The 14,484-nt window shown below is 43.6% G+C and overlaps 2 protein-coding genes across 6 annotated transcripts; both read left to right on the forward strand.

The window, feature by feature from the left end:
• The first annotated feature begins 569 nt into the window (after positions 1 to 569).
• On the forward strand, positions 570 to 9,716 carry LOC117150682 (laminin subunit beta-1). 2 transcript variants are annotated; one of them, XM_033317691.1, is made up of 5 exons: positions 570 to 893; positions 3,646 to 3,721; positions 3,894 to 6,738; positions 6,811 to 9,478; positions 9,527 to 9,716. In XM_033317691.1, exons 3-4 carry the CDS (start codon positions 4,030 to 4,032, stop codon positions 9,466 to 9,468), a joined length of 5,367 nt encoding a protein of 1,788 aa, XP_033173582.1. In that variant the 5' UTR covers positions 570 to 893; positions 3,646 to 3,721; positions 3,894 to 4,029; the 3' UTR covers positions 9,469 to 9,478; positions 9,527 to 9,716. The 2 variants fall into 2 exon arrangements, with proteins under 2 accessions (XP_033173582.1, XP_033173580.1); XM_033317689.1 differs by having other exon boundaries at positions 9,539 to 9,716.
• A 578-nt stretch (positions 9,717 to 10,294) lies between these two features.
• LOC117150683 (protein phosphatase 1L) lies at positions 10,295 to 14,391 on the forward strand. Of its 4 annotated transcripts, none has more exons than XM_033317695.1 (6): positions 10,295 to 10,401; positions 11,987 to 12,164; positions 12,521 to 13,097; positions 13,157 to 13,420; positions 13,495 to 13,547; positions 13,622 to 14,391. In XM_033317695.1, the coding sequence occupies exons 1-6, from the start codon at positions 10,362 to 10,364 to the stop codon at positions 13,923 to 13,925; spliced, it is 1,416 nt and encodes a 471-aa protein (XP_033173586.1). In that variant the 5' UTR covers positions 10,295 to 10,361; the 3' UTR covers positions 13,926 to 14,391. The 4 variants fall into 4 exon arrangements, with proteins under 4 accessions (XP_033173586.1, XP_033173583.1, XP_033173584.1 ...); XM_033317692.1 differs by lacking the exon at positions 10,295 to 10,401 and adding an exon at positions 10,627 to 11,151 and having other exon boundaries at positions 11,707 to 12,164; XM_033317693.1 differs by lacking the exon at positions 10,295 to 10,401 and adding an exon at positions 10,627 to 10,753 and having other exon boundaries at positions 11,707 to 12,164.
• The last annotated feature ends 93 nt before the right edge of the window (positions 14,392 to 14,484 follow it).

The following is a 14,484-nucleotide window of genomic DNA, read 5'->3' on the forward strand; positions in this document are numbered from 1 at the left end:
GACAATTAGTGTAAAAGTAATTCAATGGCCTTAAATTAATTTAATATATTTTAGTTTGATGTCGTAAAAACAATTCTTAAATGTAAATAAAAGAATGTCCACCTTCGCTTATTTGCTTTATTTGAACAAAAATATAAGGATATTTATTTTTTAACGGTACAAAAATATACGGCTTAGCGGTGACACGAACCACGATGTATTTGAATATATAAGTAAATGGAATTCATAGTTTTTACATATAAACGCTAAAATTCATATTGAAGTGTTTAAATTTTTTATCTGAGACAAATAAAACATATCACAAGTCCAATTGGATTTATTATTGCTAGCTTATTTATATTATATTGCTAGCCAAATCTCTATTTCTGTGTATGCATTTTTGTAAGAAAAGGAAATATAAAAGTTAAACAAATTTAAAGAAACAGCTATATAAAAGTGTAATATGTTTTTGAAATGTGTTCTCTTTACATTCGATTTAATAAGTCTTCGACTTTCGACGGCTATCGATCCTCTGTTATCGGAGCATCGCGAAGTATCGAGTACGGATTCCCCAATGAAGTTTGAAATCATTCTCGCGAGCGGATCTCTCGAAATCGGACGTTTTTCGAGTCGGCGCCGGGTCGAGTCGAGGGCCCCAACTTGGAATTTTCTTTCCGATTGACTTGGAAAATAACTTCTTCGTCGCGTACGTGTGTGTGTATGTGTGTGCGCGGTGTGGAGTTTATAAAAAGAAGTCGAAAAGTGTTTGCCGCATCAACGAAAATAAAAACACCCAAGAAGAGTGTTTGTTGTTTTGTCTGTATAACAGAAAACTGATTTTCTCAACTTCACCTCCGCACATCGATCAAGGACTAGATATAGATGCATCATATGTAGCTGAATTAAAGTATCCGGTAGGTAGGATGAATCTAAAGGAACCGATTTACAGTTAGTTTTTGAATCCACGCGTAGTTTTTACGCAGGTTTCAACAGCTGCAGTCCCCCGTCTCGCTCGCTCCTTCTCCTTGCCTATTCTGTCTCTGTCTTGAGGTTTATCTTGTGGCCTGTTTTTGTTGTTACTTCACTTGCGTACTTCTATTTCCACTCCTTCGCATCCGCTGCCGTTGTTGTATTTGTTGTGGCACACTGCCTCTTTTTATCGGCTCTCTGTTACGAACAGAAAACTCAAGATAACTCCCAAAAACTCGAAGGGGGCATGGATTTTATATGCCTTTTGAGATCCCCAAATCGATTTATCGAATGGCGGGGTAAATCTGAAAAATTAATATAAATTAATATATTAATATATAATCTATTAAAAATTAATATTTTATATTAAGGTAACCTTTTTTTAATTTTGGAAATACAAATAATTTTTAACGGTATTAGAGTTCTTTTGAGAGATTTTTCCCGTTATTTTTTTCAGATTTTAAAAGTTTTTTGGTCGTACTTTTTTAAAATAGAGAGGAGTTACTATTGTTAGACAGTTTTAATATTAAGGTTATATTTCATTTTCGTTATCTTGCTATCAATTATTTGTTATAGAAACCGTGCAAGTGATCATACAACTTTAATTAGAAAAAGATAATCTATGTCGATCTCTAGATTTTAGAAATGCATTTCTGTTTTCTTCTAGATTTTCTTATTTCAGTCATAATTATCTCATGTACTGTGGAACTTTGTTAATAAGCTTATTTAAAATGTTTTCCATCTCGTGTCTCCATTTTCTAATCTTCTTCAAAAGTCACTCTATGTCACAGAGCAGAGCAAAGAAGCATTTGAATGCACAACTACTTGGCTAGGGAATTTTTGTAGATTAAGCATACAAACCCGAACATATAGAAACATGATGCCATAACGGCAAGCCAAGTGAATGACTGCATGTGGACTAAAAAAGTGCATTGCCAAGCTGATTTTCTTTATTTCAGCGACCATGGAACGCGGCTAATTAAAATGTGAGCCGGGCCTGTCGCCTTGATGCAGATGTGCAGCCGACGAATTAATTTATCTAGATTGGATTGCGGATTGTGGGCAGAAAGGATTTAGTCGGTGTCTTCTAATTATAGCCGCTCTATCGCGGTCTGATCTCATATTTAGACGGTAGACTTCCACAACATGTGTGCTCCAGACCGAGAATTGAAATTCGGGGCTGGGGTTGGAATGGTGCATATGTGTACAGTGTAAACATACAGTGGTCAGTCGCGAAGAAAGTTTTAGTCTGCTTAAGATATTAGTTTTGAACATCAAAGTTTCAGAACATTAAGATAAGAAGATTAATACAACTAACAGAGCAATGAGATCTTGTTCTAATTAAATATGTTTGAACTGAATCATTGGCATTAGTGATGTCAAATGAATTTGAGTTTCCACTGTCCACTGTCTGCATGAAATCATATTTTTTATTTCTATGGTCAAATAAACTCTGTGTCTCGATGAAATTGGAAATATAAACAACGTCGCCCGGCAAAACTAAGAAAACATGAGCGGCAATTGTTCGAGCAAATTTTTATGAACTGGCTATACACAGATATGCACGAATACAGAATGTATATACAGACCCCTACACTTAGATACAGATATCTACACATCCAGCGAAGTCGAGAATCGTGGAGCGCTCCAGTGCTCCATTATTTACCCACACACACATACATTGTATGAACCCATATTCTTATAGTGTATTTGGCTTGTATGCCTGGTAAATTTACGTTTTGTTTCTTTACTTATTTGTTTATTTGCCAGTTTCCTCGGCGGCAAAACGAACGAAAACGAAATTAACCAACGCACAAATAGCAAACAACAAAATTTAAACACACTCCCAGTAATTAAGTCTGGAGCGGAGTCGAAAACTTCCCATATCCCATAGAGCTCCCTAGAAAAAATGTATCTGTGAATGAACTCTTATCGGGGCAGTTGAAATTATGAAATATGTATTATTAGACTAGGGAGAGCAGCTAGCCCCATGTTTGGGTCTAGAAAATGTGTTGGTCTTAAAAACTTGGGTTCTTATCTCACCGGCTCGTAGCTCAATATTTGATTCTCGATTTTGGTGGCCGACTTTTCCCTGCCCCTTCGAAATCTTCATGATAAGAACATAAAGGTCATCGAAACATTGTTCCTATTTCTAATATTTAATCCTTATACATATATATTTAAAAAAAAAATATTTACATATATGGGTCTTCAGTCTGATTCTGCTCATCTTTTTTAAGAGATAGATTCTGTGTGATATGTCAATTTTTAAAGCTTAAAAACCAAATTATACACAATTCCTCAATTGTATTCTGTGCGAGAATCCCGCGTACTACAAACGAATACTGATAAAAACAGCGATCCAACGCACCAGGCAACAACGGATTATGATTATGCTATGCCATTATCGGACCTTATATTGAGAGTAGTCGGATTGATAATAGGATCCATTCAGTTTCAGTTCGAGATTCGGTTTGCGTCTCAGTTTGTGCGTAAGATTCGTTGGGCGCGGATGCCTTTTTTTAATGGTACGAGACGAAAATAAATCGGTTTTTTTTTCTAATTTTGCTGTGTTGAAAATTAGAGCATCTCTGTTGATAAGCGGTTTACAGTGAGGACAGAAGCGTGGAGTTTGTTTAGAGAGTAAAACTGAAAGCAAAGGAATATTAATAATAAATCAATCTGTTGATTTTTCAGCTACAGGACTAGTTGGAAATTGCCACAATGAATAAATAAATGTTTTGATCAAAATAAGGAAGAGAGCCGTGGTTAAGTAAGTAGAAAAACACTATTTTCAATTCATGATCTAATAATAGTTGGTGAAATTCATAAGTGCTGATCACTGTTAATTTGGAGAACTGATGAAAACTGATACTTGAATCACCAACTTTTTTGGAATAATATTGATAATGATAACTTTTACAAACTGAAATTAATTTTTTTAGATTTTCATACTGAGGATCACGTGGACAAGTGTAAGAGATCCCCTTAAAAACGAACGAAAAGAAAAGCAACTGATTAAAGTCCCGGCCGGAAGTGCCCCAGTGGAACGCGACCCCAACAACTGAGAGCCAGATCGAGATGTTGGAGCTGCGGCTTATCGTGGTCATTGTGCTCGCCCTGCTCAGCTGGCAGTGGGACCCAGTGGACTCCCAAAGACCGCCCCAGCATGGCCGACGCGATCGGCCGAAATATCCGCCGAACAAGTTTATCAAGACACATCCATGCGAGAGATCCTCCTGCTACCCGGCAACGGGTAATCTTCTGATCGGCCGAGAAAACCGCTTGACTGCCAGTTCCACGTGTGGTCTGCACTCGCCGGAGAGATTCTGTATTCTGTCCCATCTGCAGGATAAGAAGTGTTTCCTTTGCGACACGCGTGAGGAGACCAAGCACGATCCGTACAAGAATCATCGCATCGGCCAGATTATATATAAAACCAAGCCGGGCACCAATATACCCACCTGGTGGCAGTCCGAGAATGGCAAAGAAAATGCTACCATTCAACTGGATCTGGAGGCGGAGTTTCACTTCACCCATTTGATCATAACCTTCACCACCTTCCGACCAGCGGCCATGTACATCGAGAGATCCTTTGATTTCGGACAGACGTGGCACATCTACAGATATTTCGCCTATGATTGCAAGGAATCCTTCCCGGGAGTGCCCACTGTCTTGGAAAATATCACCGATGTCATGTGCACATCGAGGTATTCCAACGTGGAGCCCTCGAGGAACGGTGAAGTGATCTTTAGGGTGCTGCCACCGAACATCAACGTTACCGATCCCTATGCGGAGCACGTGCAGAATCAGCTGAAGATGACCAATCTGAGGATCCAGATGACGAAGCTCCACAAGCTGGGAGACAATCTTTTGGATAGCAGGCTGGAGAACGAGGAGAAGTACTACTATGGCATCTCCAACATGGTGGTTCGCGGCTCCTGCTCCTGCTACGGCCACGCCTCCCAGTGTCTACCATTGGATCCCGCGTTTTCCCAGGCGGATAATGAAGATGGAATGGTGCATGGCCGATGTGAGTGTACCCACAACACCAAGGGAATGAATTGCGAAGAGTGCGAGGATTTCTTCAACGATCTCCCATGGAAACCCGCTTTTGGAAAGAAAACGAATGCCTGTAAGAAATGTGAGTGCAACGATCACGCCGTTAGCTGCCACTTCGATGAGGCTGTCTTCACTGCGTCCGGTTTCGTTTCCGGCGGAGTGTGCGACAATTGCTTGCACAATACCCGGGGTCAGCATTGCGAGGAGTGCATGCCGTACTTCTACCGCGATCCAGAGCAGGATATAACGTCCGAAAGGGTTTGCCAGCCCTGTGACTGCGATCCTCAAGGTTCGTCGGACGACGGCATCTGTGACTCCCTAAATGAACTGGAGGAGGGAGCAGTAGCAGGAGCCTGCCATTGCAAGGCCTTTGTCACGGGACGTCGTTGTAATCAGTGCAAGGATGGTTACTGGAATCTGCAGTCGGATAACCCCGAGGGCTGCGAGCCGTGCACTTGCAACCCCCTGGGTACACTGAACAACTCCGGATGCGTTATGCGCACCGGAGAGTGCAAGTGTAAGAAATATGTGACGGGCAAGGACTGTAACCAGTGTATGCCAGAGACCTATGGTCTTTCGGAATCTCCGGAGGGTTGCTCTCTGTGTAACTGCGATGCTGGTGGATCCTACGATAATTACTGCGATGTCATAAGTGGTCAGTGTCGCTGCAGGCCCCACATGACAGGAAGGTCCTGTTCGCAGCCGAAGCAGAATTACTTCATTCCCTTGCTTCCCGAGGTTCATGAAGCAGAGGTGGTGGACGAGTGCATCTCCTATGGCGCCAATGGTAACTGCAGCCTGGTTGCGGAAACTCCGGATGGCAGTTTCACGGGCATTGGTTTCACCAGGGTTCCTGAGAACTCGGAACTGGTGTTCACTGTCGGGGATATTCCGCGATCCATGCCGTACGATGCGGTTATACGTTACCAGAGCACTTCTCGAGGAGATTGGGAGAACGCCTTTATCACTCTCGTCAGACCCGATCAAGTGGATCCTGAAGGAGGATGCGGTGAACTAGCTGCAGCAACTTCTTCGGAAACCAGGATTCCGTTCTCCCTTCCTGATCGCAGCCGTCAAGTTGTTGCTCTGAATGAAGTATGCTTGGAAGCTGGAAAGGTTTATAAGTTCCGGATTTACTTTGAGCGAAAGCGACACGATGTGGACAGTCCCACAGCGACGATCTTGATCGATTCTCTTACCCTCATTCCCCGCATCGATGTAACGCCCATCTTCCAAGGATCCGTTCTGGCTGATATTCGCAAGAAGGATTACGAAAAATACAATTGTAAATCCTCTTTGTACGATATGAACTACAAGTCGGATCCTAAATGTCAAAACCTTGACAATATCCTCAGTGTGTTTGTCCACGATGGAGCCAGCATGTGTAACTGCAATCCCACCGGATCGCTGAGCAAGGTGTGCGAATCCAATGGAGGTTACTGCCAATGTAAGCCCAATGTGGTGGGCAGGCAGTGCGATCAGTGTGCTCCGGGCACCTATGGTTTTGGTCCCGAAGGCTGCAAGGCTTGCGATTGCAACAGCATCGGATCGAAGGATAACAACTGCGACCTGATCACAGGCCAGTGCCAGTGTGTGCCGAATACTTACGGCAGGGAGTGTAATCAGTGCCAGCCGGGCTATTGGAACTTCCCCGAGTGCAGAGTGTGCCAGTGCAATGGTCATGCGGCCACGTGTGATCCCATTCAAGGAACCTGTATAGATTGTCAGGTAATGATATATAATATAGAATGTCTTACATGTACCCAATGAACTTTTTAAACTTGCTTCTCCTACCACCAGGACTCGACCACGGGCTATAGCTGTGACAGCTGTTTGGACGGATATTATGGAAATCCACTTTTCGGCAGTGAGATCGGGTGCCGACCATGCCGCTGTCCGGAGACGGTGGCCAGTGGCATGGCCCACGCAGATGGCTGCTCCCTGGACACACGGAACAATAACATGTTGTGCCACTGCCAGGAGGGATATTCCGGCTCCCGTTGCGAGATCTGTGCGGACAACTTCTTTGGCAATCCGGACAACGGTGGTAGCTGCTCCAAGTGCGAGTGCAGCAACAATGTCGATCTTTATGACACTGGAAACTGCGATCGGCAGACAGGAGCTTGTCTTAAGTGCTTGTATCAGACGACTGGCGATCACTGCGAGCTCTGCAAGGATGGATTCTTTGGGGACGCACTGCAGCAGAATTGCCAGCAGTGCGAATGCGATTTCCTCGGAACGAATAACACCATAGCTCATTGCGATCGTTTTACGGGTCAGTGCCCCTGCTTGCCGAATGTCCAGGGTGTCCGTTGCGATCAGTGTGCCGAGAACCACTGGAAGATTGCCTCTGGCGAGGGTTGTGAAAGCTGCAACTGCGATCCAATTGGAGCACTCCATGAACAGTGTAATTCCTACACCGGACAATGTCAGTGCAAGCCAGGATTTGGCGGCAGGGCCTGTAATCAGTGCCAGGCTCATTACTGGGGCAATCCCAACGAGAAGTGCCAGCCATGCGAGTGCGATCAATTTGGAGCTGCTGACTTCCAGTGCGACCGGGAGACGGGTAATTGCGTCTGCCACGAGGGAATTGGGGGCTACAAGTGCAACGAGTGCGCCAGGGGCTACATTGGTCAGTTCCCACACTGCTCACCTTGTGGCGAATGCTTCAACAACTGGGATTTGATTTTGAGTGCCCTGGAGGATGCTACAACCGCCACTATTCTACGAGCCAAGGAAATCAAGCAAGTGGGAGCCACAGGAGCCTACACGTCCGAGTTCAGTGAACTGGATAAGAAATTGCAGCACATTAGGAATCTGCTGCAGAACACCTCGGTCAGTCTGGTTGATATAGAGAAACTGGACTACGAAACCCAATCGCTTAGGGACCAACTTCAGGCGTCCCATGGCCGATTAAGTGAAACCGAGCAAAACCTGGATAACATTTACAATTCGCTGAGTTTGTCTGGCGTTGAGCTAGAGAGTCTGCAAAATCACTCCAGATTGGTGCAACAACTGTCCAAGGAACTGAAGGAAAACGGCATTCAACTGCAGGAGTCAAATATCGAGGGAGCTTTGAACCTGACACGCCACGCCTACGAAAGAGTCAGCAATTTGTCGACCCTTAAAGACGAGGCCAATGAACTTGCCTCGAACACCGATAGGAATTGCAAGAGAGTGGAAAATCTGTCTAATAAGATCCAAGCCGAAGCCGATGACCTGGCAAACAATGACAAGCTCATTGCAGACTACCGAGCAGAGTTGACATCTCTAACCTCCCAAATTCCCGAGCTGAACAATCAGGTTTGCGGCAAGCCAGGCGACCCCTGTGATAGTTTGTGCGGAGGTGCTGGCTGCGGTCATTGTGGCGGTTTCCTGTCCTGCGAACATGGCGCCAAAACCCACTCGGAGGAAGCCCTTAAGGTGGCCAAGGATGCTGAGACGGCCATTACCAGCAAGAAGGATCAGGCGGATCAAACCATCAGGGCTCTGACCCAGGCCAAACTGAATGCCTCCGAGGCCTATGAGAAGGCCAAGAGGGGCTTCGAACAATCCGATCGTTATCTAAACCAAACCAATGCCAATATCAAGCTGGCTGAAAACCTATTCTTAGCACTCAACAATTTCCAGGAGAACAAGACAGCTTCTCCTTCGGAGAGCAAGGAACTGGCACAGAAAACTCTCGACTTGGACCTGAAACTGGAACCCGAGGAGATTGAGACCCTAGGAGACCAGATCAACAGGGCTGTCTCATCGCTGAAGAATGTTGAAGCCATTATCTACAGGACCAAACCCGATTTGGACAGGGTCAATAATCTGCAGAGCATTGCCAATGCCACCAAGGAGAAGGCCGATAAGATCCTGGACTCTGCCAATTCGGTCGTGGAGAGCCTGGCGGCGGCAGATGAATCCCAGGGTAAAGCCAAGGATGCCATTCAGCAGGCGAACAGCAACATTGAGTTGGCCGGTCAGGATCTTGAGAAGATCGACGAGGAAACATATTCCGCCGAAGCTCCGGCCAATAACACAGCCCAGCAGGTTGAGAAATTGGCCAAGAAAGTGCAGAAACTGCAGAATAACATAATGAAGAACGACCGGGATGCCAAGGAGATAACCAAGGAGGCGGGTAGCGTCAAACTGGAGGCCATGAGGGCTCGCGGAGAGGCCAATAATCTTCAGTCCGCCACAAGTGCCACCAATCAGACCCTCACCGATCGCGCCAGTCGTTCGGAAAATGCCAGGGAAAGGGCCAAGCAGCTCCTCCAGAGGGCCTCCAAACTAACAGTCGACACGAACGCCAAGCTAAAGGATCTGAACGATCTGCAGACCGTCTATCTGACCAAGAACCAACAACTGCTGCGATTGCAGGCCGAGATCGGCCCCTTGAACAAGGAGCTCAACGAGCACTTGATTCACATCAAGGAGCGGGGGTCGCACTACAGGCAGTGCTATACGTAGATCGGGAAACGTAAGTAATGCAGTTTGTATACTACTACAAGCAAATAACTTAAATCAGTAATATTTTTAGATCCATTTGCGCGGCCATCTAAATTGCCATATTCATGAACAAATAAGCAAACTGCGAATTACGAGAATCAAGTAAAGAACTACAAGAACAACTAGGAAGGCGACAGTTATTATGTAACCACTGTTAAGTTACCGTTACGTTTTGTACTCTAAGCGAAAACCAACACTGCAATGTTAATTTTAAAAATTGAGCGAAAGAAATCGATGCCTTCACTTTTAATGTGTACACACTGAGCTAAGTTTTTCTTATACTATCCCTATACCATTTTGTAATGCAATTAATGTAATTAAATAAAACTACTTAAATGTGGAAATGTCTAGCATTTCTTTGTGCTCGATCGAGAGAGGAATGAGATAATGGTCATTTAAATGGAGAGCGACAGGTGAGAGAGTATTTTTGCAACACAGTTCTGCTTCCCAAAAATAAATCCTTTTCGCTGAACAAAATGGAAATACTTCCCATAAATTATAATAACAGAAATGCATATTATTTACATTGAAACTATATTAATAGTTCAGTATAATAACGTTGGGGATGAAGCTTAAAACTTTGATATAGATTAATAGTATTTTAACCGGTATTTATTGGAGTTCAAATATATAGAAAATTTGCCCTATGCTATTTTCACTGTACTTCGATTTGTATAGTATTGTATACTTATGCTGCCATAAACATTGCCAATTTATTCCATTTTCCGTTTTGTTTTAGTTCTTCTGCGCGTCGCGTGCTGCTTGTTTTTGTTTTTATTTTTCGTCCAATTAATTTTCCACAATTTTTTCGGGGGCCAGAGGTGAATTTCTTTTAAAACCGGAAGTTGTTACGAATGGATCACCGTTACAGAAGATCGTTAAGGAGCTCAGCAGGTATTTAATAACAATTAAAAGATTAATAATGCAGTTGGCACAGTTGCAGAGAAGCCCACTTCAATCACAAAGGTCAAGGTAATGCAAAATGCGCGGAAAAATGCTTGAAATCATGCAATTTCTAGTTCTCCCTGCCTGCTCGAAAATCACTAAAGTTTTGCATGAAAAGAGTACCCCTGCTGGCTATCGATAAGAGTTATCGCTTCGGCCCCTATCGATATTTCAATAGGTCATCAATTTCAGCTGAAATCTCAACAAGTGCAAGTTTCGAGCTCTGTTTTAATAAAACACAGCCGTGTCGTCGATCAAATCGGCATTGTTTGGATCGGTTTTCTGGTTGCAGTGCGCTGAAGTATATATATATTTTTTATTTATTTATTGCGACATCCGTGCGGCCACTCACACACACAGGCGCGGTTGACAGATGTGCGACGTGCATACGTATAAAGAGCACACACTCGCACACACGCACGCAGTGCGGATGTTCTGATTTTATGCAAGAAACTGAGTTTATTTTTAAAATAAGAAGAACATCCGAAAATATAATGCCAACGAAAGGCGACGGGCGAGCGACAAAAGAGCGTGTGTAAAGCGCAGAAATAAGGGACACGGCGAAAAGGAACGGGGACGAACGATAACCAAAATAACGGGAACATCGGCGGCTGTGGAAAATTCAGAAAATAAGAAAATCAAAACAAAAGCAAAATAAAACGACATCTGACGTGCAGCTTCAAGTGCTTTCCCCCCAGAGTACGTTTTCCCCAAATGGACTGGATTTTTCATTTTGCGAGCAATCTGCAATCTTTCCCATTCAATTGAGGTCGCGTCGGAATCTGCATAAGTGCATAAAAAAAATAGTGAACAATTTTAAAAATTCTGAATTCGAAACAAATAATTTCATACAGTTACCGTTATAACTTCTATAGAAAGGTATCGTTTTTATTAATAAATTATTCTGATTCATTTTAAATTATTGATCAACAATGTAATAAATTATTTGATATAATGCTAAAACTTGCGATCAATAACATACATATCAAAATAATTTATTATTTTAACATTAAAAATGTTTTTCGAAGTGATCTCAAGCAGAGTTCTTTGAAACCAGTAAAGTAAATAATATCCTCAGACATCGAAAAATGCGAAATTATATTACTTCCGATTCCGTCCGCGTCTGAGAGAATTTAAACGGGAAAGTCTTGCATATTAAATGCCCAACCCCTTTGTTGTTTATTTTAATTTCGTTTTTTATTCCTTGCATATACACACACTGCTGACACCCACATCAACATTCACCGCTGACAGTTTCGCATGCGATTCGCTTGAAAACATTCACAGAGCAGAAATCAAGCGCCAGCAGAGTATACAGATAGCCCGGCATTTCCCATGGACGACGAACTGGAAGACAAGGTGTTCTATCAGACATACGTATCGCACATGAAAATCCTGTCCAAATTTGCGGTGGGCTTCTCGTCCATCAACTCCCCGCTGGCCTACATATGGAAGCTGTGCCGACTGTATGTCCTGCGGCCGGAGGTCATCTTCTGCGGCTTGATCCTCTTCGTCCTGTTGCTCTATTTGCAAGCGGTAGATGTGTGGAGTCGCAGCATCCTGGGACGCATCCAGGCCACCCTCGGTCGCCAGAAGGCCGTCAAGATGATGGAGCTGTCGGCCAGTGCTGGTGATCACCAGAGCTGGGAGGAGATGAAGCAGCAGAGCTCCGCCTTCGCGGTCCTGGGACGCAGGCCTCGAATGGAGGATAGGTTCGTATGAAGTCACACATCCCTGGGATAAACTATTGTGCAGTTTAGAAAGCACTTACATAGTAGCTGAAATATACTAAAATCTGTCACGATCGACAGCATTTTAGGATTTACAAATTGGCTAACAGTGTTTCATTAGATTTAAATGATCTATTAAGGAATAAATTCTTGGCAACGCTTTGATGTTCATTAAATAGCATTGCAACACTTTATTTTATAGCTATATAAATATTTTCCATATGTCAAACTTAGACTAGATAATAATTTTTTGGGCCTTTAGAAACAACTTTGTGACATCTCTATTTAAATTTACATATTCCCACAAACTAGACTAAAGACTTTTAATTACGTTTTAGATTTATTATCGAGGAGAACATCAACAACAACACTGGTATCTCCTTCTTTGCTGTATTTGACGGTCATGGCGGCGAGTTTGCCGCAGACTTCGCTAAGGATGTGCTGGTGAAGAACATCTACAATAAGATCATCGAGATGTCCAAGCTGCTGAAGACGGAAGGATATTCCGGAGATTACGATAAGAGTCCCTATTTAGCGCGCAAGCAGAGTCGCAAGGATGCGAACAAGGAGAACACAGAACCGACGGCAGCGGTGATGCGAAAGGATAGTCTACGGAAGGCCCACAGCACCACGGCGGATTGCAGTGCTATTAAACAAAAGACAACCGAGGCATCCATTGCCGACATCTACACAGTCCAATTAAACTCGGCGATGAGAGCCAGTGGTAATTTGGGAGCCGCCAAGGATTCCTTCCTCAACAACAACAACAACGGACAGAACGGAGCAGCCAATGCGCCACCTCCAAACTACGAAGCCAAGTGCTACATCGAAAACGGACGTATTAACTTTGGTAAACTGATCACGGACGAGATCATGTCGGCCGACTACAAGCTTGTGGAGCAGGCCAAGAGAGCGGTAAGGGAACCTTTTTCTACTTAATCTTAAGAGACAATTCTAACTGATCTTTATTTCAGACCAACATTGCGGGTACCACCGCTCTAATAGCGATAGTGCAGGGCTCCAAGCTGATTGTGGCCAATGTGGGCGACTCCCGCGGAGTCATGTACGACTGGCGTGGAATCGCCATTCCGCTTTCCTTCGATCACAAGCCGCAGCAGGTGCGAGAACGAAAGAGGATCCACGATGCAGGCGGATTCATCGCCTTCCGAGGCGTTTGGCGCGTGGCCGGCGTGTTGGCCACGTCCCGTGCTCTAGGGGACTATCCGCTTAAAGATAAGGTGGGAAATGGGATGATTCCAACAAGTTACTAAGAAGGCTAATCTTGACTCTATTTTTAACCACACGCTTACAGAATCTGGTGATTGCTACGCCGGACATTTTGACCTTCGAACTAAACGATCACAAGTGAGTGAGGCCACTTTCAACAGTTGTAAACTACATTACAGTAGACCTGTAATTAATGAAATACTTTCTTCTAGACCCCATTTTCTGATACTGGCATCCGATGGGCTCTGGGACACGTTCAGCAACGAGGAGGCCTGCACCTTTGCGCTGGAGCATCTGAAAGAGCCGGACTTTGGCGCCAAATCACTTGCCATGGAGTCGTATAAACGTGGCTCCGTGGACAACATCACCGTGCTGGTGATCGTCTTCAAGAACGATGTCTACAAGATTGGCAGCTCAGCGGGAAAAGCGGGAGAAGAATCCCTAAAAGTCCCAGCCAAATCTCAACCAGTTGCGCCTGCAGTTGTGCAACGCTCGAATTCAATCAAAACCAAATGAAAAACAAATGATTAGAGTGCCTGCTAAGAAATGCTCTTCAGCTTTTCTCCTAAAATTTCCTTCTACCCAAGAAACACAAACGAAAGTGCCCGAAATTTTCTAGTTAGGCATTTTGCTAAATACCTTTTGACCTTTTGTTACTTGTCCAAAGGCAGCGTTCATTCATCCCATTACAGACATGCATACATTCATCACTCGAAATTGCGTTCTTCATTTGTCTTAATATTAAGGTTGTTTGTTAGTCAATGTTGTTTTGTATAAACAAAATATGTTTGCATCCGCCGTCACATTGCCGTGCCCTCCGTTTTCCCCAATTCGCACACGAAAATCATCAAAGTCACTGACTCAGTCAGGAACACATTATCACGTAACTATTTATTTAATTTATTTGTTATACGTGTAAAAGAAAACATTTTCTAAGTGTCGAAATGTTTTTACGAATAAAACAATGCATACGAAACGAGAACATTTCGTTTTGCTACTTAAATTCAATTTCTACTTGAAATTCTTTTTTCGACTTTCAGGGAAATGATCTGCTTTGTAATTTAGGGATTAAAAA

This window comes from Drosophila mauritiana, chromosome 2L (genome assembly GCF_004382145.1).
Source record: "Drosophila mauritiana strain mau12 chromosome 2L, ASM438214v1, whole genome shotgun sequence".
NCBI lineage: Eukaryota > Metazoa > Arthropoda > Insecta > Diptera > Drosophilidae > Drosophila > Drosophila mauritiana.